The sequence below is a fragment of the Phodopus roborovskii genome, unplaced genomic scaffold, assembly GCF_943737965.1.
Source record: "Phodopus roborovskii unplaced genomic scaffold, PHOROB, whole genome shotgun sequence".
Classification (NCBI taxonomy): Eukaryota; Metazoa; Chordata; class Mammalia; order Rodentia; family Cricetidae; genus Phodopus; species Phodopus roborovskii.
The window spans coordinates 14,367,577-14,395,557 of NW_026126563.1; the positions used below are offsets into that span (position 1 = coordinate 14,367,577).

Here is a 27,981-nt window from a genome sequence, read left to right on the forward strand (position 1 = left end):
ATTTGTTGGATACTGGTTTGTACTGTGACAAAGATTACACATGATAAGGGCCTTGGGGAGGAGAAATCGTCCTGTTAATGAGAAGGGGTCCTGGCGCTTTCTGTGCTGTTCTGTCAGACACAAGCACAAAGCTATCCGCTAAGGTCTCTTGTGACTGTGCTAAAAAGTTAGACCCCGCCCTGTCTCCCCCCCATACACCCAGTTTGCGGGAAGGGTATGATGCCACCCATCGAAATGATCCAACATCACCTCTCATAGGTAGACCCCGCTGCCTCTCCTTTGTTGTGCAGCTTCAGCCCAACCCTGCCCCCTCCTCACAGCACCCAATCATACTTTACTTCTCCTGACAGCCCCCAACACAGAGTAATTCCCTTCCTTCCAGGTGTGCCTAAACCACCTAACCAACTCTACAACAAACTTCCTTACAAAGACTTTCCAAGTGTTGCCTCGGGGTATCGGTAAGCCTGGCCTGCTCAGAATCTAGAATGCTCCTAAAGGCCCTTTCTAGAGAACATCTTTCGAGGGGGTGGGAGAAGTCCTTGGCGGTGAGGTATTTTTGTCCTGGGAATCGATAAGCAAGGAGTCGGCCGTGTGAGACCAGGGGATGCGTACTGGGCTCTGAGGGAAAAGAAGGTTCCTCCATTTTATAGCTAACACTTGATCTCACATGCATCACCTCTGAACACCAACTCTGAGATGAAAGGGAAAACTAATTCTGTTCTCCTGTTCTTAGTCAAGAAATTCTTTTAGAAAAACATAATAAATGCGAAACGTAAAGCGGTCTTTCCAGCCCGGGAGACCTCTGCAGAAACTGTGTCGCCGACAAGGGTTTCACTGTTGGCTGCTGTCCCCGGATGTTGGACATAATCAATCCTTGTTAAGGTGGTGGCACACGTCTTTAATCCCAGCAGAAGCGCATGCGCGACCTCTGTGAGTGGGGGGAGAGAGGGGTGGGCGTGGGAGGAGGAGGAGAGAGACAAACAAAAACCCCCGAAAACTGCCGTGAAAGGGTCTATCGGTAAGGTGGGCCCCGAGGTCTCCCGAGGTTCGTTCGGACGGTGAGGCGGGCCGGGGATCGGGTGCGGAAGACCCTTTGCCCGCGAGCACTGCGACAGCTTGGGCAAGCGAGCTTCCCTTGGTGCAGAGGGTTGCGCTTGCGCAAAAGAACCGACCACACAGAAGGCCCGAAAAGCCCGCAGCCCGGGGCCCCCCCTCGCCACCCCTGGGAGGTGACCCGGAAGCTGATGCGTCGGGTGGGCGGCGCTGGGCATCCGTTTTCTTGAGCTGTGCGCCATAGGTCTACGCAGTTGCTGCATCTCGTCTTCGTTTGCCTGCAAGTCTGTGGAGGCCGTGCGGCTGTTCCAGGGGCTCCATGGCTGAGGGGGACGTCTCGATCGACCAGAGGCAGGTGAGCAGCCCCCGACAGGGATCGACCCTCCAGGCACAGCCGGCTTCGCTTTTCGGGTGTCTGTGCTGGTCTCCCTTAGCGCAGTCTGCGAGCCATGCATGACTCGTCATCCATTAGAACGTCACCGAACCCCGCATTTTCCACCTTAGGCCCTGGGCCAGGTTCGCAGAGCCCCAGACCAACCCAAGGAGCCAGACAATCCCGATGGATGGATGGATGGCTGGAAACGCAAACGTTTCTTTTTATTGTTCAAGCTGGCCAGCTCGGATTTCACTGCGTGGGGGTGGGGGTGGGGTGGGGGTGGGAGATGAGATGCCAGCCAGCCCTAAAGGAGGGGCAGGCCACAAGGCTGAAGGCCACAAATTTCAGAGATTCCATGGCTACTTAAAGATCATACAGAGACCAGGGTAAAGCAGTAACTATGCATTTTATGCAAGATGCATTTGAGTAAGATCAGGCAGGGCCCAGGGTTGCAGAGTCACAGGGTCTGTCAATTATCCTCGCTGCTGGGGGGTCTTTACAACCATCAGGGGACCTTTCTGACCAGTAATTAACAGAAGAAGGAATGTTGACGTAAGTGGTGGACAGTCACCTCCCCTTCTCCGAGAGGGGGCGTAGGCGCCGGCCATGACACTCCTGAGTGACGGAGTTAAAATTTCCTTTACCATTAGATGTTCCCTTTCTCTGTATAGATTTAGAACCCAGGTTTTAAAATTTTTATTAATTTTATTTTTTGGTCCTTCAAGGCCTGTTAATTAAATGCGTTCCTGGAATTCACGGTGTCAACCAAAATGGCGTGGGGCTCAGAGGCTGGGATTAAAGGTGGGCGCTGCCCCACCTGGCTGCCATTACATTTTAACCCTAACATAAATTCTTAAATGCTTTGATACAGTTAGCAAAAAGAAACGACAAGCTTTGTCTTGTTTCCAGATTAAAAAACCAACAAACAACATCTAAGACAGAAATACCCAGCGAGGCCTCGATGGGAATATGGTCATTTTGATGTGGGGACAGCCTTTTCATTTGGTAGATCTCATTACTAGATATGTGCGTTCGAGTCTTCGGGTGTGACGCAGGCTGGTTGCTGGTACGATGGACCTTGCATGGATCCCATCGCAGGGAAGGGTGACCGAGGGCGGGGGATGGGGGGCAAACACGCCAGGCCTACGGAGCTTAAGTGAGAGGTTCCATTGGAAAAGGGAGGGATGGGGAAGTAAAGAGGACAGAGGTAAAGAGACACAGAGAGAGGACAGAAGAGGGAGACAGGAAATGTCCTGTTGTCCCAGGGGAAAGAGTGGGGGGGGGAACGAGTATAAAGAGCAGAAAAGGGGCATGGGTAGGCGGGGTCTGAGGGCATGAGTGGGCGGGGTCTGAGGGCATGAGTGGGCGAGGTCTGAGGGCATGAGTGGGCGGGGTCTGACTTTTAAAGGGGTCCTTTGCACCTGAGTGCAGACTAGTAGTCATGGAAACCTGGGGTGACCAGCGTACTGCCTGAGGCATTCTGCCAGGTGACAGAGGCAGGCGCATAATGCCTAAGTCCTTACAATCCCACCTTTAATTGTTATTAAAAAGGTGAGGAGTTAGGCATAACAGGTCAGGGAATAACTTGCGTTCTCAAGACTACTTCCTCCTGACCTGGGAGGCATTGACTATCTTTGGGGGGGCCTGAGAAAGCTGGGGTGCTGTCATGTCCTAGGGTAGCTTGCTGTGTCATTGCAGCCCAGGCTGTATGGAACTCTCTTGGTGCCTCTTAGACCTGGCAAGATGTTGGCAGAACAGAGGACAAGGTTAAGTTTAGGGAAATTTTTTTTCTTAGGTCCTGGTATTGGAGGAGAGGAGGATCATAATATTGGGGGTTGGGGGAGAGGGAGGGTTTCCCGAGGGGGTCCCAAGGTGAGGGAAGGGAATCCAGGGACCAGGAAGGGAAAGGTGAATGATGTTTAGCTGGAGTGAATCTGATCTGTTTGGGTGGGTCCAGTTCGCCTTCCTGGAACTTATAAGAATCCTTTGAGTTTGTGAAAATGCAAGTTTTAGACACATTAGCATTTCCATTGTTTTTGATCTGACTGAAATTTGCATTGTAGAAATGGCAGTATACTCGTGTAAGCAATGATTTGGTTGAAAGCATTAACACTCTTAAAACTGGCAGGTATTTTTAGCACAGTGAAAAGCACCTTAACCTTGACCTTGCAGTTATATCAATGTTGAATTAGTAGCTTCTCAAACCTTTCTTGATTAATAATGAGAGAGAAAGAAATCTGATAACTTTCATTTCTATACCTTAAATTAGTTTGTTATACCTTAAAACATTTTTTTTTTTTTAAACAAAGGAATGGTAAGAAATCATACTGAAACCAGCGTTGTGATGAAGCTTGAGGGGATATTGAATGGATTCCATGGTGGATTCCATGACAGGCAAGGGTGACAGAGGCTGAGGGACAAACAGCAGACAGAGCTTAAGTGAGACGTTTTGTTAGAGAGGGGAGGGATGAGGAAGGAGAGAGAAAAGAGATACAGAGACACAGAGACAGAGAGAGGACAGCAGAGAAGAGGGAGACAGGACAAGTCCTGCCTGCCCCAGGGGAAAAGAGCTAAAGGGAGTGTAAGTGAGCAGGGTCATAGCAAAAGTGATAGGAAGCCAGACAGCAGAACGTGCCCAGATCATAAGGCCTCCCAAGGCTCCTCTTTGTCCTGCCTAGGTATGCTTATTGTCAGTGCTATAAAAGGTAGTGAGAACAGGTTATCCATGCATGTTCATTTGTCCAAATCAATTTTCAGAATGAGGAGATTGAAGCAATGGCGTCTATTTATGGCGAGGAATGGTGTGTCATTGATGAGCGTGCCAAAATATTTTGTATTAGAATCAGTGATGACAAAGAGGACCCCAAATGGACCCTTTGCTTGCAGGTATTCTTTCTTCTTCTTCTTTATAGCTGGCTTCCAGTCAGCAGAATTTAATATATATCTGATGCCATTTGACTCTTATTTCAACATGAATTGCTTTCTCGGTTGCCTTTGCCGTATTGTCACAATTATTCGAACATAGATACTTAGATCTCAGATCACATTTTTGTTGATTGTTGCAATCTTGTCTTAATCCTTGTAATTATTAAACATGGTAATGTTCTATTTACAGACTTGAGTTACATCACCTCCTTTTGTTTCTCTAACCAATAACAGGAGATTTAGACCTGAAAAGGTGGCTAACATTTGAGAGGAAGAGAAGGTTATAGATGAAAATTCATAAAGATTAATTGTGGCTTCCTGTCTTAGTGCTTATTCCACAACTGCTGTATTTTTACAGAAAGGATGCCAAATTGTGGATTTTGCAGCATTTGTTGTCACAATATTGATTTTAAAGGATGTGTTTTTCACAGACTTTCTTTAATGATATTTCATAGGGTATTTTGTTTTTATTTGGAAAATGAAAAATAGCATCAACATTCCTTGGAGTCAGGGCTTAGTACCCCTGTATCCATTTCTTTTCGTCTCTGTTTTTAGTATTTTTTTTTAATTTTTAAAAATGATTCCTATTTACTTAATTATTTATTTGTGTACATTGTTGTTTTGCCTACATGTATGTTTGTGTGAGGATGTCAGATACCCTGGAACTATAGTTACAGACAGTTGTAAACTGTCACTTGGGTGCTGAGAATTGAACCAGGGTCCTCTGGAAGAGCAGTCAGGCTCTCAACCTCTGAGCCATGTCTTTAGCCCCTTTAACCATATTCTTTACTTTCATTCTGGTATAGTTTCTTGGCCATGAATTAGCTTCTAAAAACAAAGACAGTCTCTCTAACAATGTATCTTTTGTAGAACCATAAATATGATGGAGAGAATTTTCATTTGATAGTATATAAACCAATGGTTTGTCTTTTGTCTAGACAAATTAGAAACTTGTTCATTGACTGGCTTTATAAATGTAGCTGCTTTTCAGCTATGATCGTTGTAAGCGAATTTATTTTAAAACTTCCTTGTAGGTAATGTTACCGAATGAATATCCAGGTACAGCACCACCTATTTATCAACTGAAGTAAGATATATTTTTACCTTTATATTTTTATAAAAGTATTTTACTGTCAAATATAGTTTTCTATACACTCATTGTGTTTATACAAAATAATTCGTTTAAGATGAAAATAGAAATTAAAAACATTTTAAGATGGTATAGAGCATTTAACAGAATGATGTGAAACACATTGATACATGCTACCTGGTATAAAGGACAGTTGACAGAGGTCAGAAAATGCAGGTCTGTGGGGAGAAAGCATTCCTTGTGGCTCAGCCTCCTAACCCAGCTCTTGGATTAACTTCAAACTGTCATTCTTGAAATTATCCAGTGTGCTGCAGGTGGGTTGTGCCTGCTTCCTCCCTCCATTGCTGCTGAAGAACCATGAGTCCTGATCTGTTGATGCAAGTGACCTGTAACCTATCTCAACTTTCACTTCATAGTTTAGGAAAGCTATGGGAACAGAGTTGCATATGTTAGCTATGAAAAGTTGTTATTTTTGTTTGTATTTCAAAACTATGCCAATAAAATAAACAAAAATGGTTCTGTATTTTTTTATCTATTGCAAATGACAAATTCAGAATGCTTTTAAATATCTTTTCAGAAAAAAAGGCATTTTTACAATCACATGGCAACTTATTGGACTCATTCTTGAGAGTAACCTATTGGTTAGTGTAGCTTTTGCAGCTAGAAAAGATTTGGGAGCTTCTGGCATTGCAGTAGCCATTAAAAATCCAGAGTGTTAAATTCTTGAACAGGTTCTGCCACTGATACAAACTTGGGACAGGTTTCTGATACCTTAGGAACTCAATTTCTGTTTAAGTCATTAACATTCAGTAAGATTAGTGCTGATTTTGCTATGGTTACTTGAGCAGATTAAATGAATTAAGGCCAATGAAAACATTTTAATTCTGTGTAGATTTAAAAAACACATTAATAAATACTTGAAATATTTGTCTAATTCTTGAATAATTTTCTTTCCTGTGTTTTGTTCAATCTTAGTGCTCCTTGGCTGAAAGGGCAAGAACGTGCAGACCTATCAAACAGCCTTGAGGAAATATATGTGTAAGTGAATGACAGGTCACTTTTCACAAGCGCTGTGTTAGTGATCTCCGCTCTGGGCTTTTCTTGGCAGATGTGGTCATACTTTTCCTGAACCTTCTGGTAGGCTTCTTCATTAACAAAAGCATTCACTTTAAGCAGGCTGGAAAGATTAGTTATATAACTTCACATGTGCATTTGATTGAAAAATATGGTAATATTTAAAGTTGGAAGACTAACAACATTTATTTGGCTTCTGAAGACAATTCAGAAATTCTATTCTTGTGTATTCTTGTAGCATATAATGAGTGAAAATGATGATGGCAGAATTCAAGTCATAGTTATTTATTAAAGTTCTAAATACTTTGATAGTTCTTTTGTATTAATCTGGAAGACTAAGATTCTACAGAGGCACTGATTTTGTTCATTCATTCATCCCTCCCTCCCTCCCTCCCTCCCTCCATGACAGCAGTGTATTAGATTCTAGACACACATAGTTTCACAAAACTAGAAATGACCTGTTTTCATAGCATTTAGATTGTCTCGTGTGGTAGGGGACTGCATTACCTCCAGCATTGTGAAAGTGCAGGTAGCCCTGCAGCTGTGATGGGTGTGATGGTGATTGAATTTGAAAGCTTTATTCTGGTCTGGGAGTCTTTTGACAAAAAGCTGAGTTAATTAGCTCACACTAATTTCAGTGGGAGGCCAGAGCACAGTCATGGTGACATGAAGTGGGATAAGAGACAGACTAACATGTTGGGGAAGACCTGGAACGGTGGGCAGGAAGCCCTGAATTTCATAGGCTCTGTCAGGGATTTTTGTCTTAACCGTAAGAACTATTGAAAGCTGCACTTTGAGTATTGGGGTGGCAGTGATAAGACATGAGTCTGGAAAGGCAAGCCTGTGTCTCTGTTGAGATTGCCTTGAAAGCAGCAAGAGTTGATGTAGGAAACTTGTAAGGAAGCTGACAGGTTGTTAGTCAAGAGACAATCAGGTTGATTTGGATTAATGAAATATATTGATTTATTAAGCCAAATACTGTTCTGGATTATCAGGTGTTTTTTTTTTTTCTTTCTGAACCCAGGAACTAGTAAGCATTCTCTTATGTGTTCTAGGTGTCCTCCCTGTTTGGTACAATGAGAGTGCTCCCTTTATGTCCCAGGAATCAAGGCCAGGTTTCTTTTCTTCCCAAAGTATTTAATTAGAAATGATATATTACTTGTCCTCCCTAAATGACCTTTCTTGGGTCCCTCCTTAGTGATTCTGTTATCTTCTGTATATAATTATTTCTTTAATGAAATGTTTTTGATACCTGTTTTAACATTACTGGCCATTTTAACAATTGTATTTCCAACATGCCTCTTTTTTGTAATCCAGTTGCTTTTATTTAACTTGTCTTCACCACTTACTGTAGAATAAGGTAAATATACTTGAGGTTTGCATACAATTAATTATGCGGCTGGTGGTCACATCTCAGCTCACATCTGACTTGACTGCTTCTTTATTTCCTGGAAGTCTTTCCACCCTTGATTTCCATCATGTTAACACGTTTCCCTCCTGCCCATGCCGGTGCCATAGTCTGCACACTGCCTTGCCACCTGCCCGCTCAGATCCCCAGAGTCTTGAGCCCTAAGAGAAGTCTCTTCCAGGGCAAATGGCCTCTTCTACCTCACAGAGATTTAAACAGATTGTTCTAAAAATAAGAGAGAGGTCATGTTTTGATTAGTAAAAGTGCTTGAATAATAATTGTCATCTAATCATAGTATTTTCACATCTGATAGATAGCAATATGAAATGTATGGTATTTTTTTTAAAGTTTTATGTGACAACTTTTAATGATTTTATATTTTTCAGTTCATGGGCAATAAATGAAAAATATTACTAACTTTAAAAAATCAGATATAAATCTATCAATATAGTTTTTAATGTTTATAATTTCAAAATATGATACTATTAAGTTTTATATATCTAGAGCATTTTGAATGCTAAATTCAATATTTGCCTATATAAGAAGATAAACTATGATTAGTGGCCACTTATGTGGACAGGTAAGAAGAAAGAATCTTTTGGTAAACATTTTTTATTTTCTATATACTGGCTCTCTGCTAGAAATTTGGGGTTTAAAGATGAAGATGAAGAACCAGGTGTGATAGTGGGAGGCAGAGGCAGAGGCAGATAAATTGTTGTGGGCTCAGGGTCAGCCCAGCCTACATAGTGAGTTCCAGGACAACCAGGGCTACATAATAAGATTGCCTCAAAACAAATACAAAAGAAAGCACATTTAAACAGAGAGGCACAGGACATAGTTTCAGTACTAGTGCTCTTGCCTAACGTGTGTGAGACACTAGCTCTCACCCCCAGCTACACACACCAGTACACAAGTCAAGATGCAGAAGGTGCTTGGTTTCATTCCCCAGCAATGCACACACACTTGCGGATGGGTGTGTATCTGCATAATATTCACTGCCTGTTAGGCCATGTTAAGGCTGCTTTGGTGAAGTTTCTGGAATCAGCTTTGGAATAGCACCCTTCCTTGTGTTTATTTTCATACTGATGGGATGAGGATAGTGTCATTGTAAGGGTTAAATGATACCCACGTAATATACTTTATTTCACACCCAGTATTGGTTTGCTAGCTTTGCATCACTTAAGCAGAACTCTTGAGATAACTTACAGAAAATAGGTTTACTTTCGGGTACAGTTTTAGAGATTCCCATCCTTCATTGATTAGCCCTGTTGCTTGGACCTCAGAGGCTGCAAGTGTTGGGAAAGCAGAACTTCCTACTGTTAGCCAGAGAGTATAAACCCAAAGGACATTTGGGGACTTAGTGGACAAGCCTGTCAGCTGTGCTTAGTTTATTAGCTAGTTAGCTTCTGATTCTATAAAGGCTCTTACTACAGCAGGAATGGCAAGAGTTTGAAGACCAGTTTGCTTTGGAGGCTTTCCTGGAACTCATTCTGTAGACCAGCCTGGCCTCAAACTCACAGAGATCCACCTGCCTCTGCCTCATGAGTGCTGGGATTAAAGGCGTATGCTACCACCACCTGGTGGCCAGTTATTTATTTATTTATTTATTTATTTATTTATTTATTTATTTGCTTTTTAATAAGTCGCACTAACTCCTAGTGGATAGTTAAAAGATAGAAATAAATTCTTGTTGCAAGAGAACTTCTAATTCAAACATTTTGTACTTTAGTGGTAGACTTTTGGGGGTCTGTGGTAGAGAATGTTTTCTACTTGACCCGCTGTGTGCCTTTGCACTGGATTCTGAAGCAGTCGTCTTGCAAGTGCTAGTGAAGACAGGAGCAATGCATGGAGCTCAGTAGAAGTGCCTTCTTGGGAAGAATGCTGAGGAGAAGACATCTGAAGTGAAGGTTGCATTTCCTCTGTTGCTGTGGAAAGTTACTAACTGTAGAAATTCTTCCAAGATACTGTTTTCAAATGCTGAATGAGTGGTTAGATGCGGTGACCCAGTCTGTAAGCCCAGTCCAAAGACTGAGATAGGAAGAGCATGGGTTCAAGGTGGCCTGGGATACTTAGTGAGTAGACATACGGACTATAGCTTGGGCTACATAATGTGAGTTTATATTTATGAAGGGATGATTTTCAAGTTTCAAAGGGGCTAGAGAGTGTTTACTGAGGTAATAAGTGGGGTATTAAGCCTTTTGGTACTTATATATAGTAAGTGTTCAGTACCTGTTAGTATTAAAATCTCTAGAGTGATGGAGATATGAGGAATTTATTAGAATAAGAGTGGGAGATAGAACTCTATATAATGCTGTGATTTTGTTCAGCAAATTGTTACCAACACTAAGAAAGGGCTGACATTATCCTGCTCCCTACCATAGCCCCAAGACCTCATGTGTAACCAGTATACTAGAGGCTTTAAAAGAGGGAGGACTCACACACACCAAGATCATTGAGTCTTGTGTTTCTCCTAAGCCTCCTCGATTGAAGATTCACCCAGGACAGAAGACAAAGCTTTAGCAGCACGTGCATGTGGATTCTATATAGATCCACCCCATAGACTGCTGAAGTGTCCTTATCGTTAGCTGTTTGATGGGAGCAAAATGCAGTTGACTTGAGCTTTGAACCTCCATTCTCAGTTCTCCTTTTAGCTTGGGCCTTCTTAATTGCTGGCGAAGATATTGGACAAGCTAACTGATTTTTGTGAATGTGTTTGCTTACCTCTTGAATGGGGAAATCATGATGCTATTTTTGGGCAGTCCTGTGTTGGTGTATATAATGTCCTTGGAACCTAGTGTATACTTTAACACACTGGAACTTGCACTGGCCAGAGAAGAGATGAGTGGATATTATTTAAAAGAAATTCTCTGTCTTTAAAGACCTTTCCAGTTGACATCTATATTACCTACAAATAAAGCTTTGCAGCAAAGGGCTGCAGCATAGCAAAGACCATTGTGATGTCAGGAATTAGACACAGTGAGATGGGTGGGTGTGGCAGTCTGTAAACGTTTGAAAAGTGCTTATTTTCACAGTGTCCCTTGGTGGACACAGAGGAGGGTAATAAAGAGGAATGATGATTTTGAGGGAAGTTAAAGGAAAGCAGTAAGATGCTGCTATCACATAGTTGGGGCATGTCTTTAGACACACACCAAAGCTAACATAGTTATTATCACTCCCTAAAAACTAGATTCTTGCTCTTTAACTCTAAAACTCAAAAAACATTATTTTTCTCAGTGATTTGAGATGAATTTGATTATCTGAGCCAGCCAAACATTTGAAATCAAAATGAATCAATTATGTAGCAGACTAGTTTGTTAAAAAGAAAAGTTATAGTTATAAAACTGTTGAGTTACATGTCTTAGATCTTTTAAGATAAATTCTGGAGAGAGTCCCGGAATATTCTGCTAAGCCTTGTTGAAGGATTTGTGTGCCAGACAAACAGATTGAATTGTTCAGAGTTGAGAGAAGCTAGTGGTGGTTGGACATAAATCCCAAAACCACATGGCTAGAAACCAATCATATCTACACCTATCTCATTTGTGTAGTTTGGATTTAGACATTTTCTGTCCCTTTTTTGGATGTAATTGTTCTCCTTAATTTAAGTTTTAAGTAAAGTGGAATAATATTGGAGCCATTTGGAATCTTTAATGTTGGTATATGCAATATACTCAGACATAAGTGTTGATAAATTCTATGTATTACATATTTGGAAAGGCATGTTTGATTTTATTATAATTTCTTAGGTTTTAAGTATAAATTTTTTGAATTTAAGAAGATGAATTTTTGAAGTAATAAATTTTACTCCTGGATTTTTTAGACAGAATATTGGTGAAAGTATTCTTTACCTGTGGGTGGAGAAAATAAGAGATGTTCTGATACAGAAAGCTCAGGTAACAGAGCCAGGTAAGACTGAGTGATACTTTCTGTCTTCTAATTTGGAGTACTTAAATTTTCATATGGATGTTATGATTGAAAATATACATGAAAATCTATATTCGTGTTTGTGGTTTGTTTCTATTTCTACCCCCTCCCTCTCTCCCTCTCTCTCTCCCTCCCTCCCTCTCTCTCTCTCTCTCCCTCCCTCCCTCATGTTTGAATATATAAATCAGATATTAGTCTTAAATAAATCTAGTGTTCATCAGAAAAGAACTCTGAAGTATTTTGACTAATAGGATATAGAGTTTAATTTTAAAATAGACTTTCAAAATGAGATACCATTTACATACTGTAATTATTCACCCTTCTTAGAAATTAAAGCACTGCTGCACTATTAGCCTTTATTGAACTGCTGCGTAGACAGAGGGCAGCGTGGGCTTCCATCCCCTTCACTTTACTTTGCCGTCACTCACCACAAAGGCCTTTGGAGAGAAAGAGAAACTCTTGTCTCCCATTTAGCTTGGTAGTTTCTCTAAATTGCTTTTTATTCTCACCACTGGGAAAATTATTTTCTGTGTTGGGGAAAAGAATTATAAAGGAGCCCTGTAGCTTATTTAGAATTTTTAAAAGAGGGTTATTTACAGAGAACTAATCATTTTGCATGTTTAAAGTTGATAGCAGTATGTGTGTTTCCAACCACTTTTACCGTTTTTCTGCAGAAGGAAATATTTTAGTGCTGTGTTAAAAATCACAGAGGACTGGAGAGAGAATGGCACAGAGACACTAGACTGTAGCATTTGAAAAGTGTTTGCTTTGACTTTTGGATCCATGTCCTGATCTTACAGCATTCAAAGCTGTATGAGAAAGAATACGTCTCTGCATGTTCTCAAATCCAAGTGAAGTTTGCCAGCTTGTCTGGTAGAGAAGAATAGCTGTAGAAATTGAGCATGCTATCAGTCCACATTGAGAGCTCCAGAGCATTTGGAGCCATTCAACTTTCAGGAAAATTTAACTCATTTCAGTAAAGATGTGCCCCTCCATAACCTTGGCTCTTTAGATTTAGAAGTTACTTTTAGTGTTGAAAAGTACTTTAACATTTTATTTTAGAAGTTTTGTGTGGGTCTTTTCCTTAAAATAGTTTTTAGACTAGGATTGTAGCTTAGTGGTAGGATATGTACCTGGCAAATCCTGTATCCATTACATTCTATTCTAATTTGTTTTAAAAAGTAAAATAAAAAACAAAAAAAAAAAACCTTGTTAAAGAATTATATTAGAGGGGGCTGGAGAGATGGCTCAGAGGTTAAGAGCACTGGCTGCTCTTCCAGAGGTCCTGAGTTCAATCAATTCCCAGCAACCACATGGTGGCTCACAACCATTTATAATGAGATCTGGTGCCCTCTTCTGGCCTGAGGGCATACATGCATACAGAATACTGTGTATATGATAAATAAATAAATAAATCTTAAAAAAAAAAAAGAATTATATTAGAGCAAGAGTGAATGATTAGGGCATAGCATCAGAATTGTCTTCTCCAGGGCAGCTACTAATCAAGTAATTCATTTTTATTTTAGTATAATTTGTTTTTTTATTTTCCTAGGATAAAATCTTTAAATTTTTAAGTACGTATACATAATTTTTTAAATTTTAAAAAGAAAATCAGGGCTTATTTTAAACTCATGGAAAAGTGCCAGGAACAGTAAAACAGCTATCCTGTGGTATAACAAGGTATAAATTGCCATCTTGTGTAATAATGTAATAATTGCCAGGAGTAGGAATCTAACCACAGTACAATACTGTTTGGTTAACTAAAGAGCTTTTTCCACTGACACCTTTTCTTTTGTTGTAGGACCTTATCCACGATTCTACACTCCATTTATTAGTTTGATATCTTCTGTACTGTAATCCATTCCTCGGTCTCTCCTTAACCTTTTAAACAAATGCAAGAGCATATCTGCATATGCATTTGTGTGCAGGTGCATGAGTGTGCACACTTGGAGCCAGAGGACAGTCTTGGGTGTTATCCATAGAAAGGGCATTCTCTCTCCTTGAGGATAGATTCAGGGTAGACTTGCTAGTCAGTGAGCCTCACGAGTCTTCCTGTTTTTGCCTCCCCATCAGTGGGAAGGACTCCAGGGACAGAACTCAGGTCCTCTCCAGTCCCTTTGGTTTACTTTTATAACCTTGACACTTCTGAATTTTCTGTTTATTTTGTGGATTGCTAATGGTTTGGTCTTGTCAGTGCTTCTGACCAGAGTGGGCTGTTTTTGGTGAGAGTACCTAGCAATGATAGTGTATCCTTTGCATACAGTGCACTAAGAAGTTCATGATGTCAGTTTGCTTCCTAATTGCTTTACAGCACAGGACACCACACCAGGAAGTTCATGGGATCAGTTTGCTTCCTGACTGTTAATGTTTACCTTGATCTTTTGGTTAAAGTGGTATCTGCCAGTTGTCTCCACCACAGTTAGTATGTTGGACTTCTCCAGAAAAACAAACCTCATAAAATATTATTTGCTTGTATGTATATAGAGCTTTATTTTGAGGAATTGGCTTATATAAGTATGAGGATGATAAATTTGGAATTTGCAAGACCAGCCCAGTGTAATTTAATGTTGCAGTTTATGTCCAAAGGTGATCTGCTGGGAAAATACCCTGTTTGTGGGGATCTGTCTTTTCCCATTAACTTGAATGAGGCTCCTTATTGTGGAGGAGGACAAAATTGGTGGATGGTGGATGTAAATGTTGGTCCCATCCAAAATATGCCTTCATAGGAACATCTGTAATAGCATTTGTTCAAAGACCTCTGCATTAGGGCCTCACTAAGTGACATGTAAATTTAATAATGGCAGTTAATGTCTTTCCTTTTACGTGTGGGAGATTTTTTTTTCTTTTTGGTAGTGGGAGGAAGAGGGTTTTGTTGTGTTGCCCAGTACCCGGTTGGCATCAAACCCCCAAGTTCACATAATAGTCTTGCTTTCCTCTGACTAAAGTTTTGGAAGGCTGTGCTGAGGTTTGTTATTTTTTTCAGTACTTGGGGTTGAACCAGGGACTTGCTTGCGATGTAAAGAGCACCTTGTCCTGAGCTGTTTCTCCCCCTTCCTGTCCTTTCTTATGCTTTTACTACATTTAGCACCCATCAGTAGATCCTGTTAAGATCTTTATCACTCTGATTTTTACCTCATGGGGGGAAAAAGACCCTAAACCTTATATCCTTCATTTATTTATTTCTTAGAATTCTGTTGTAAGAAAAAAAAAATCATGATTCCTTTTGTTGAAGAATGAAGTGTAGAGGTCAAGATTCAGTCCCTCCCTCCTTTCCCCTTCTTCCCTTCTTCCTTTCTCTGTCTCTGTTTGTGTCTCTCTTTATCTCCACCCCCCTACTCCCTCCACCCCTCCACCCTACCCCAGATGACTTGGAACTTGCTGTGTAGACCAGGCGGGCCTGGGACTCACCAAGATATGCTTGCATTTGTCTGCTTCCCAAGTGCTGGGATGCCAATGATTTTTGTATTTTCTTATTTGTTTCATGGATCAATCATAATCTCATATCCACATAGACCCAGTTGTAAAGAAAAAACCTGAAGAGAAAAATGTTGGATGTCAACGTAAAGTCAATGTAGGATGTCGGCCAAGGAAAGCAGTTAAAACCGTAGAGCGCACTGTCACTAAACCAGGTACGGTGTTTGACTAGTTCCTCTGGAGGAGATCAAGTCATATTGCTCTTTGGGAGGCCTAGAAGCAAAGACTCATGTGTGAGGGAGTGCTTGTTGCTTGTGGACATTGAAATGTGTTCCCTTCCTATTAGCCTTTTGGTTAGCAGCAGGCAGCCAAGACAGTTAGGTACTTTACCATAGTTACAGTGATTGTTAAACTTGTTGAAAATATGGAACAACTGGAGTTATTGCACTTTTATGGTCTATGGACTGCCAGGAAATAATCAAATTGAGGGCTGAAACAAAGAAAGAAAAGAATACAGACTGCATATAGTACTATGGTGTTTAATTCCATTATGTAAAGTAGGAGCAGTTTTATTAGAAGACATTATATTATAACCACACAATATAAAGCCAGTCAGAGATTCCCTACTCCAGAGGTTGCCTATATGGAGAAACACGTTGTGTGAGCCCCTGTTAGTCATTGGTCTAAGAAGCCCTTTACTCTTTTAAAAACTAGATGCTATATCAACTTAAACTACTATGGCAGTCCAAGATTTGAGTCCTGACTTTGTACCACTTTCACTGAGTGGCAATGACAGGTGGAAGTCATTTATTTTCTCTTACATAAATAAATTTATGAACATTTTACCAGTTTAATTTTGGTAGGCAATTAATTTATGCTGCTTTTGCTTAGATTTTTCCATATAACATTATTTACATCCCAGTTCTTTTCCTTTATTGCTGATTTTCTTTTGATCTTACAGAAGTTCCAGAATTGCCTCCAATTGATCATGGAGTTCCTATTACAGACCGAAGGAGCACTTTTCAGGCACACTTGGCCCCCGTGGTCTGTTTTGAGCAGGTGCGTGACTGTCTTACCCATCTTGACCCTATTCCACCAGTGTGGTGCTAGTAGGTGGTTTTGCAGCAGCATCTTCTGTCTCACTCTTACGGTTTCACATAAGACAAACATCATTTATTTGTTTTCCCACTCCAAGTCCTATAAGCATTTGCTTGTTTCTGTTTTCAAATTGTGTATAAACTTTGCTTTTTTGTTGAGGGTTAAACTAGGTCATGTCCATTCTAGACAAGCATTCTATCACTGAGCTATAACACTAGGGCTGTATTTAATCTCTGACTGGATCTTTTTCTTTAATGAATCATTAAGAAAAACTCATGTTTCTATAGAAGACCATGGTGCTTACCAGCTGGTCAAAAGGAATTATTTTGTCTACTGAATATGTGAACTAAGTTCATTCTGTTGCCTGATGAGGGAGGGCATTTGGGCCAGTGTGCCAGGACCAATCTTCTGCACATTGTTTCTTTGGTCAACCATATTCCTACCAAAGCATGCAAGTGGCAACTCGTTTTTCAAACCCTCTGTTTGTCGGTCCTAGTCTTTCTTATGGATTTCCAGTAAAAACTGGCTTTATTTCCATGACCTAGCAGAAATTTAACTGTTATAAGCAGTTTCCCACCAGCCTGGTCCCAGGGCCTCGTTAGCCCCAAATTGTTGTTCTTTTGTTACAATTTTAGGAATAAAGCTGGAGAAGCGTGGGTGGTGTCCTGCGTGGGGGTCCCAAGGTAAGGGACCACGTAGGAGAGCATTACGGGTTCATTAGCAGGAAAGGGTGACTGAGGCGGAGGGAATACCACACCAGGTAGACAGAGCTTAACTGAGAAGTTTAGTTAGAAAGGGGAGTGAGGGAGAAGGGAAAAGAGACATAGAGGCACTGGGAACGGAAAAGAAGAGGGAGGGGGGTGATTTCTTAAAAGGGGAAGCTTGTACATGAGTATGAGTCCCATAATGAGTACACAGCCCCATAATGAGTGACATTGTGATGACACGGCCATACAAGGTATGCATGTCCCGCCAATCATAAGGGGGTGGGGTCAGCAGAATACCAGTTTCCAATACAAATAATACACTATCTATAATCTGTGCTAAATTATACATTATATTTCTAAATGAGCTATATAAACACAATACCTAAACAGGAGAAATAAACATATCACAAAATTGACCTTAAACTTGTATCAATACATGAAAATCCATTCCAAAACAAAGTATTCATTTCTATACCATAATCCCCCTTTTACTTTTAAAAAGAGATTGGTTGTGATCATTAACCATTTATAACCAACTCCATTTAAATGAAAACAAACATTTATAGACAATATTTGGGAATTTGGGCATCATTCTTTCCAAACTGCTTCCTGCTGGTTGGGGACGATGTAATACCATGGGGATCCTAAGAAGACTCAGAAGTCCTGGCTGTAGTCTGCAAGTCTGCCTTATCCCAGCTGTTTTGAATGTTGAGTCACCTGGGACACTGTTTCAGGGGGTCTTACTTAATCAAACCATGTTAGTCTGGAAGGAATCCACAGCTTTTTATTTTCTTTGGAAACAAAAATAGAAATTCCGTTCCCTAGTAACCTGTCCTTAGACTTAAAGTTTGAAGTCAAAGCATTTTTAAAATATAATAAGTTGGATTAATTCAGCAGCATCAATAATCAAATGTATTTTAGCAGTTGTTGTTTTTTTCTTAATAATTGAGCAATTCAAAGACAACACAATAGCATACAGTATCCAGACTCTCTGTATTTCCCAACTTTAGGTGGCTTTTTTATTACTCTATTTCTTATACTGTTTTCATTTTTTGAGACAGGGTTTCTCTGTGTACCTTTTGCCTGTCTTGTAACTCTGTACACCAGGTTCACTTTGAAATCACAGAGATGTGCTTGCCTCTGCCTCCAGAGTGCTGGGATTAAATGCTACCACTGCCCAGTCACTTTAACCAAATACCCTTTGTATTTTCTCTCCCAGGCCTATGTATATTTTTAAACACACTATAAACCTTTAGAGGTTTTTCTTTATCTTAATCCGACTTTATTGTAAATCTTTTTTCTCCCCTGGCCACGAGTCTTCTATCTGCTAAACAGCAACATTGCTTTCCAATATATCAGGGGTACATTTACTGCCAGCAGTGAGAGCTGTGCTCACCAACTTGGTCTATTCTGACATCAAGCAACATGCTACTGACTTGGAAATGTGGTCACTGCCACCTGCTCATACACAACATTGAATTGTTAGTAGGGTTTACCCTAAAAGAGCCCTATGGATTTTTCTGCATATGCCAAGTCAGGAAACCTCCCTTAAAGGAGCTGCATGAGTCTCTTCTCTGCTTGTCTCTAGCAAAACAGAGCCCGCCTAAGAAAAATGCTGCTACCAAGAAGACTTGTTTGTCTCTGTTCTTCTGCTTCTAAAATCCCTTTTTAAGCTTTTGTCAAATTTAAATGGAAGTTCTTAGTACCCACGTTGCAGGCGCCATTTTGTTACAAGCAGTTTCCCTCCCTGAGCTGTGTTTACTGCCTATCTTGCTTTCCTATTGTATTCCTATAATTTTTTCTTTTACTCTGTTTCTTTTGGGAACCATTTTGTTATGAGCATTTCCCTGCCAGCCTCGTTCCAGAGTCGCATCAGCCTCAAATAACACACAGAGACAGAGTGTTAATTATAAAGCTGTTGGCCAATGGCTAGAGCTTCTTAATGGCTAACTCTGTCTTAAATATTAACTCATTTTTATCCATCTAAGTGTTTCCACATGGTTTTATCTTACCGGAGAGAGGGTCCTGACCTACATCTTGACTCCTCTGTACTACATCTCCCAGAATCCTCCTTGTCTCCTAGTCCCGCCTATCTTGCCTCCTATTTGCCAACAGTGCTTTATTCATTAACAAAGAAGAGAAACATATTCACAGAATGACATCTCCCATCATTTAACTGTATTGATGTACAAGGTGGTTCCTTTTCTACCTGTACAGTTAAATAACAGGCAAAGTGCTGCCTTTGTTCACCACTTTGGGGGTTAGCCTCCTCCCTTTGGAATCTGTTCCTGCTTTAACCTCCACCCCCACTGTCTCTTCTTTGCAATGCTGAGAATGAGAACCAGAGCCTCCAATATCTAGGCAGGTGCTCTACACCCCAGCCCTTTAAGTACCTCTGCAGTCTGGACTCTTAGGAATGGAATTGTGTTTACAAGGACTCTACTCTCAGGACCTGGGACAGGATGTTCTCCTCTACCCAGATGTGTGCTCAGAAGAACCACTTTTCCATTCAGCTGACTGATCTTTCCTCTGAAGTCCCATTCTATCCTTGGCCTTTGTTCATACTCCTCCAGGATCCTTCTCAGACACTTTCTTATGAATTGGCTATCCTGAACCCACTTTTCTTGATCACAGACCCTTAGACTGTGGAGAGCCGAAATCATCTTTAAGATGGTTATCTACTTTTCTGTGTTGATCCAGAGTCTGGTAACTGATAACTGCGGATTGCATGGTATGTGAATCTCAGGCTGTTTTCAGTATTTCTCTTGAGTTCATGGCAGTCTGATTGCATCTCACTCTCCTTTCCACCCAGCTTCCTTCTCAGAGTCTTTGCTGATTTCCATTGCAAGGGGGAAAACATCTTAACTCTTTACACAAAACCATTGTGTTTAATTTCTAATTTATCATTAATGGTGCACCTTGGATCTTCTCATACTCTTATGGTGCAGCATGTAGCAATTCCTCAGCCTCTTCTTATTCCTTGTAGGGCTGACAGGAAATATAGACACCAGTCTCAAGTAGACATTCATGGGGATATACTTTTATTTATTTTGCATTTCTATTGGAATATATCTGTTGTTGACTTGAAGTTCTTTTTTGATTGGACATTTTTTATTATTGTTTAGTTATTTATCTAGTCCTATTACTCCTTGCATTTGCCCTCTGAGTGAATTTCTTCATGCCTCTTCCTCTCCCTTGCATTTTGCTGTAGATTACAAGAGCTAGGTCAGGACTTCTCTGTGAAGCATGCTTGGTTCCTAGAGATGGTTTTGATTTTCTAACATTGGGAGCATGCTATCACTGTACACCTATCACAGAGTGAGCATGTGCAGGACATTTCAGAGCTAGTTTGGGGAAATGCGCACACTTACATGGAAAGTTCTCTACATGGGGAACAAACTTCCATGTATTGTGCCTTAGACATACAGGCTAAGCAGCTGTTGGTAAGTATTGCTCAGAAAATGTCTGCCATATTAGGTTACTTCAGATCATTTACAAAGCAAATAAAAGCCATACTCATTTATTTATATTACTGCTGTTTTTAAGGTGAAAATGGTTCTTGCCAAATTGTATGAGAATAAGAAAGTAGCCAGTGCCACCCACAATATCTATGCTTACAGGTGAGTGACAGTTTTTGGACTGTGTAATTTATGAATAGTGCTTGGGAAATTATGCATGACTGTAAAATAGTGCTGTTTTTTATTATGATAATACACCTGTGGAATATGTAAAAGCTGCTAAAAGAGAAAACGCAGCTGGAGGACATGTGTGACTGCTAACTGTGTGCTTGTGTTTTGGTGCATGTTGTCTTTTCCCTGAAGTTCACTCTTTTCCACACTTTTATCTCATGTCCTATTTTTTGATTTAATAAAAAAATATTTCCTATAGTGTATTTCATTAAAAAGTGTTTTAATGTCCTTATTTGCCTGAGGTTCCACACCACAATTTATTCCTCAATTTCTTCTTCATTGCAGTTTTTCAAATTTTCAATATTGTAAAGCAAGTTTGGCAGACTTTTTTGAGTGGGTTGGGGGCGGGAGGGGGTGGGTCAAGACAGGGTTTCTTTGTGTAGCTTTGACTGTCCTGGAACTCACTCTGTAGAGCAGGCTGGCCTTGAACTCACAGAGATTTACCTGCCTCTGCCTCCCAAGTGCTGAGATGGAAGCCGTGCACCACCACTACTTGGCAGCAGATATATTTTGAACGTTAGTTCAGTTATTTCTACAGAGTAGATTCGGTTACTTCACCTTTGTGTGCACACATGTGTGTGGCTTTGCACATGCACACACATGTGTGTGGGTATGCTTTCCTATGTTGGGCGTTGTCCTCAATTGCTCTCTTCCTGACTTTTTGAGGCAGAGTCTCTTGCTGAATCCGGAGCTCACTATTTTGCATGGCTAACTGGGCAGCACACCCTCATCATCCCCTGGTCTTTGCCCCTCGAGCACATGTTGCCACAGCAGCCTTTTGGTTGGGTGCTGGGGATTGAGACTGAGACTCTCATGCTCATGCAGAAAGCTCCCACTGTACACTGAGCCCCAGCTCCTCTCCCTCCTTTTTAAAAAATGAAGTGGAGATATTATTAGAAGGAAGACAATAGCTTTAAAATAGAACTATCAAAAAGTAGGAATACTTTTCAGACTTTGTATATATTGCAGGTTTTCCCAAAGATGATTTTTAAACCAATTTGTACTCATATAAATAATGAGTTAAGAGTGCTTTTACAGCAGGCCTTGGGGTTTTGAGTGCAAATGTATGCTGATTTGCAAATGAAGACATAAGTAACATTTAAAAATATACAAAGTAATAATACTTAAAAATGTAGTTTAGTGCTAAAGTAAAAGTAAAACAGAATGAATATATAAATATATATATACATATATATATATATATACATGCATATATATATATATGTGTGAGAGAGTGTTGCTATAAATTTAAAATTTAGTTGAATGTTTATAAAACCTAAGTTGGCCAAACTTCAAATTCGATGCATATTAGTAGGTTGATGGAAGATGCCATTATGTATATGTTTCTCATACTGGTTAATGAATAAAGCACTGTTGGCCAATAGGAAAGGAAGGTAGGAGGGACTAGGAGACAAGGAGGAAAAAGGAAGTAGTAAGGAGGAGTCAAGATGGAGAGTCTGGAGAGAACAAAACTGCCATTCCTCTGCTCTTGGTAAGACCACGTGGAAATACATAGAAATGGGTTAATACTTAAGACAGAGCTAGCCGATAAGAAACAAGTACCTGGCCAACAGAATTATATCAAATACAGAGTCTCAGTGTGTTAATTGGGGCTGGCACGGAGGAGGGACAAGACTAGGCAGCGAGCAGAAAAACCTTAATCTTTACAGTAGGTTCACATCTTTAAAAAGGATTTATTAATGTGTATGGGTATGTGCTCTCTGAACAGTATCTAGATAGAAATTTAATGTATTCCTTTTGTTTGCTTGTTTGCTTATTTATTTATTGTCTTTTTGATAGGATCTCTTATAGCCTATGCTGGCCTCAAACTTGCTTTATTGGATGTTAAATTGATCCTACTTCTGTCTTCCAAGTGTTGGGATCCAGCACTATATTAAAAACTTGGTAGCTGGATCAAATGAGAGGAAGATTATGAAACATTCACTTGTGTTGACCTCTGTCTGCTTTGATGCACTCATGTTGTTTTCACGGTATCTTAGGCTCCTTGACGACAGGAGTGTGCTATCTATTTCTTACCTGTCACTTTACAGTTTCTATTGTATAATGCCTGTGTACAGTATATTCTCAGTGGATGGCTTTCCATCACTCTGGGTCCTAGTGTCCTCATTGTGAAGATGAGCTCATGTGGCCAGGCAACCATAGCAGTGCCTCAGGCAGAGTTCAAGAAGAATAAATATGCTCATTTTGGAGGTGATCATATTGATTACATTACATATTGAGAACTAACATTTACTCTATGATACATCTTATTGTAATTTGATGCTCCCAAGTATAGCCATCCATATGTATTTTAGGATATACTGTGAGGACAAGCAGACCTTCTTGCAGGACTGTGAGGATGATGGAGAAACAGCTGCTGGGGGCCGTCTTCTTCATCTCATGGAGGTCAGTGTAGAGTTCAACTCTGAATATGCATTTACGGAACATCCCTTCGGAAGCAGGAAGAATTTCAGTGATGTGAGACACTGGGCATACACATTGATTGAGGAGAAATATTCACCATTGGACCCTGGTAGAACGTAGACAGTTAATACCAAATGTGGGCTTTCCAGGAAACACACAAGATTGTCTGCCGCTCTGGGAAACTGCCCTTTGTTCCCTGGCAGTGGCTTTCTTGTTTTATCTTTGTGAAACTCCTTTTTATTTGGATGCTGAAACAGAGTAGATGGAGGATATTTCATTGTTAAAAATTAAATTTCTTGTCTCTTTTGTCTTTATGTTCTGTGCCATTGTCTTGACCATCTCCCAAAGTTTATGTATTTTTAACAACCTTGCATTTAATTTTCTTAAGCAGTATTCTCTTCCTTGTTAGAAATAATTTCCCCTCTTTGTTTTATATACATATATATATATATATTATATGTATGTATGTGTGTGTGTGTGGTTTATATGCATTATATCTATGTACCATGTGCATGCGGTGCCCTCAGGCCAAAGATGACATTAGATCCACTAGGACTGGAGTTTCAGATGATTGATCTACTATGTGGGTGTTGGGAATCGAACCTAGGTCCTTACAAGAGCAGCAGGTACTCTTAACAACTGACTGAGCCATCTCTCCAGCTCCTGTATTAGTCCCCCATTTTGAATTCTGTTTTTCTTAGGAATACTGTTCAGTTTTTACAGATGAAGTAGCTTTTGTCTGCATGTATTAATTTGCGTTCCTTTATAGAACTGTTCTCAGCCTTAAGTTTCTCCAGGTCCATTTTATTTTGTTTATCCCATCCTTCCTCTTCCATCCTGCTTGGGTTCCCTCATCTGTCTAGTGGTCATTGACTGTCCATTCGTTTTCAGGGTGGGTTATTTTCCCTTAGGTAGTTAGTTCTATGTATGGCTTCTTCTATTCCCGTATGTGGGGGTTGCTTTTACACTAGGCGTTTCTCTTGAGTAGGAATGGTCTGCTGTGTGGGGGTCAGATCTGCCCACAATTGCTTCACTTTAAAGGCTGTGCTTGACAAGTGTCGCTGTGGCATTCATGAGGCTCTTCTTCTCTTCACTAGTTTGTTCAGGAGCAGGTTTTCATTTGTTTGCTTTTGCTTTTGTTGCTGATAGAAAGCTGCCTAAACTTAGCTCTCTGGTAAAAGAATGGGAGCCCTACCTTCATGGTACCCTTCACTGTAATCCGTGGCTCCAAAGTTCAGAGTTTGAGGGTGTAGAACACTTAACTAATTCCCTTTTGTCTTTTTCATCCCTGAATTGTAGCAACCTTATTCAGGCATTGCCATTTTATATATTGACTCTTTCTTAAAATACATATTTGTACATATGTGTTTGTATGTAATTATGCAGATTTTGAATGTGAAGAATGTCTTGGTGGTGGTATCCCGTTGGTATGGAGGAATCCTACTAGGACCTGATCGTTTCAAACACATCAACAACTGTGCCAGGAACATCCTTGTGGATAAGAACTTCACCAGTACACCAGTAAGTAGCTGTTGATGCTGTAGTTAGAGTTTGCTATCACTGTGAAACTCCAAAAGAAAAATTAAGGGATGAATATATGGGCATTGTATTGGTAAGGGTATTGAACTAGGGAGCTGTAGGCCTAGGCCTTAGTCAGAATGATGAGAGAATCCTATTTTATAGGTCTGGTCTGTAGAGTTTATAGTAGAAAAAGTGGAAACCTCTCTAAATACTATCTATTGTCCATGCCCTCAAATTGAGGTCCAGGTAGATATTAGTTGTCACACTGAGTAGATGTTCTTGAGGTACCTGTAAAGTCCTGAAATTCTGTGTCAGAGTATCTATGCTTCCCTGACATGTCTGTGGATGTGTTTGTTTTGCTTATGCATTACATATATTTATAGCTATCTGTTTAGACTTGGGAGAATGGGGATAGATGAAATAATATTGAGATTTTTCATGTATAAATATATATGCTAGGTAAAATATTTTTCTTGACTGGTCTTTCCCGTCATGAAATACTATACTACACTATAAGTCCAAGTATCTTTAGGCAATGCTGACGCTTTTGGAAGTACATATTCTTCACCTATAGACCAGAAAAATGCTTGCTATGAGGTCCTATCTGTCCATGGATGTGGAGGTGCTACATTGACTGGTTTCTTTTCCAGGAGGAGTCATCTAAGAATTCTGGAAAGAAGAAAGTGAAAAAAGACAAGAAGAGGAGTTAACATTACTACTTGACAGTGTATGAAAGGTCAATTTCCAAGTCATTCTGTATACATTCCACATATTCTGTGCTTAACGAATATACAGAGATGGTACACTTGATAGCTCAAGTCAGCCAGTTCATCGTGGACACCAGCATTATGTTTCCTTCTTTGGTTCTATCATTTGCAAAAAGTAGAGAATTTAGGATATATTCACACGTCTTTCAGGCTTGTGTAGAACTGATAAGAGCTTAATTGCCATTTCATATAGCTTGGAAGGTGACAGATGCAGGGCATTGTACCTGAGCTAACTGTCTATTTCAGTTTGTGTCGAGTGCCTTTGTTTGGCAGGGGAGATGTATATTCAGAAAACTATAAATGCTTGATTTCTTGTGATAGAAATTCTCATACTATTAAATGACCATGCATTACTGCTCCCTATATAGCATATCAGAGTGGGAGCTCATTGAAGACTGACTTCTTAGAGACTCTTTCTTGTGACTTACAAGTTTGCCACTTTCCATTTTATAGTGTTCATCATGGAGTAATAGATTAAGTGACAATCCAGGAGTATCCATCTGTGATTATGTGCCAAAGTGGTAATTTACCATGTTTGCTAGCCCCAGTGGCATGCATTCCTTAGTTTTGTTGCAAATTGGTGTTTGTGAAATTTCAAAAGGTGATTTTGTAAGTCTGCCTTTTGTTGCTTAATTCCTGTAATGAAACACAGTGAGCACTGAATTGCAGTAGTTCTTCCATCCCCTAAGTGTGTTGATATAACATTACAGTGTTACTGAACAACCCTTCCTGTGTTCTTCCCTATGTGTGTTCAACGGGACACTTAGAGAATAAGGTAGAAATGGCAGAAGCCACTGATGCAGGGGGGAATGGGACTAGTTTGATGCACACTTGGCATCTGTGTTCTGGCCAGATTCTTTTAGTTCTGTGAGTTTTGTTGAGAAATGGAGGGACAAATCTTCGGATTAGAAAAAAATCTTTCCTCACAGATTCTTGACAAATCTCCTGTTCTAACAGTGTTTGTTTATTTACTTTTTACCTGCATATTACTTGTCAGAAAAAAGACAAGTTTCCCTTTGAGATGTAGGTAAGTTATACACAGTTATCTTTCAGATATGATGCCAACAATTACTAAGTTGATCAAGTGATCACAGGCTTGTTTGACTTCCCTCCCAAGGAAGGGACCAAAAGTTAGGAAACAGCTTTTGGGATGGTGCTGGAGTGTGAAGCATCTGAGGTTGGGCAGATGTTTTTCTCTAACCTTTAACCCTGAAAGATCCATATCCTCACTTCGTATTTTAAATAGGAATCCAGGAGCCAGCTTTACACTAGAGTGGGTTCTGAGACAGAAGTCTTATTTTCAACATTATTTAATGTTGTAAGTTACTGAGAATTATAGGATGACCTATATGTGTGTATTTGGAGCACGTACTCTGTTTCCATGAAATGCTGAGTATATCCTATGTATTAACTATTATGGAATTTAGACGTTACTTGTTAAAGATAATTTCATAGTCTTGACATTTCAGACTGTGAAAAGCGATAAAAGCACCAAGACTTATGCTGTTAGGAAGAAGAAGTAATTTTCCCAGCACACTGGTTCTGGTTTCTTCTCTGGTGTTTTGTTTAAAATGCATTTGTGTCTACAGACAACAAAACATTTTTTTTTTAAATATCTCTGATTTTATTTTCCTACACTTAAAAAATGTTATGTTTTCAAGATTACAAACCACATTTTGTGGGTTGAGATCCTTAACCTTCTTCAGTGCAGGTGGAAGGAAAGATCCCAAATTCTTCAGTTCTAACTCCTGAAATTACATATTTTACACTTACCATCGTTGAAAAATAATGGTAGCCCATTTTTCTCTACTAAAATAGAGAAGAAAAAACATATGTAGAGAATTTTCAAGTTCTCCAAATAATTAACTTTCTATCCAGGCAGAGTCTGTTAAGGTGTTCTCTATATTATATTAGTTCAAGTGTTCTTCACATGCCGGTGTATAAAAGCAAGTAGCATCTACTTTGATGGGCATAGCAGTAGCTGCATGAAGGAGGTGCTTATACTGCAAGACAGGCTGTTGGAAGGAAATTAGTTCAAACCAATCACAGAACAGATGAAGCAGATACTGTGTGCGGGCAGGTTGAGTGTAGAGGGAAAATTGTAACCCTATCCAGTCCACTAAAGAGATAACCGTAAATGGTGTATACAGTTCTTATTTTTTCTTATGCATGATTTTGTATATATGGCTATTTTTCTTTCCATAAAACGGTATTAAACTATATATACTGTTTTTATCCTACACATTTCATATAGAAGTATATTGTTAACATTTTCCCATATCAATAAATATTCTTCTATGGCTTAACTTTTTATGACTGCATTGTATTCTGTATTCTGGGAACACTGTAATATACAAACTCATCCTCTAGTTGTTTTCAGCAAATTCTTTTTCTTTAGATATTAGCCTTTGGAAGCAAATATTTGGAAGCAAACTTTCATTACATGAAAGTTTTTATTATTAGGAAAATATAGAAATGGGATTCTTCATGAAGAGTTTATATATTCTCACAGTG

At 39.9% G+C, this 27,981-nt stretch overlaps 1 protein-coding gene across 1 annotated transcript; it reads left to right on the forward strand.

The window, feature by feature from the left end:
• The first annotated feature begins 1,340 nt into the window (after nt 1-1,340).
• Impact (impact RWD domain protein) lies at nt 1,341-27,773 on the forward strand. The gene is made up of 11 exons (XM_051202251.1): nt 1,341-1,408; nt 4,187-4,315; nt 5,389-5,441; nt 6,420-6,482; nt 11,744-11,829; nt 15,360-15,476; nt 16,223-16,320; nt 20,613-20,686; nt 23,071-23,161; nt 24,566-24,700; nt 25,351-27,773. Exons 1-11 carry the CDS (start codon nt 1,373-1,375, stop codon nt 25,408-25,410), a joined length of 942 nt encoding a protein of 313 aa, XP_051058208.1. The 5' UTR covers nt 1,341-1,372; the 3' UTR covers nt 25,411-27,773.
• Nucleotides 27,774-27,981: the final 208 nt, after the last annotated feature.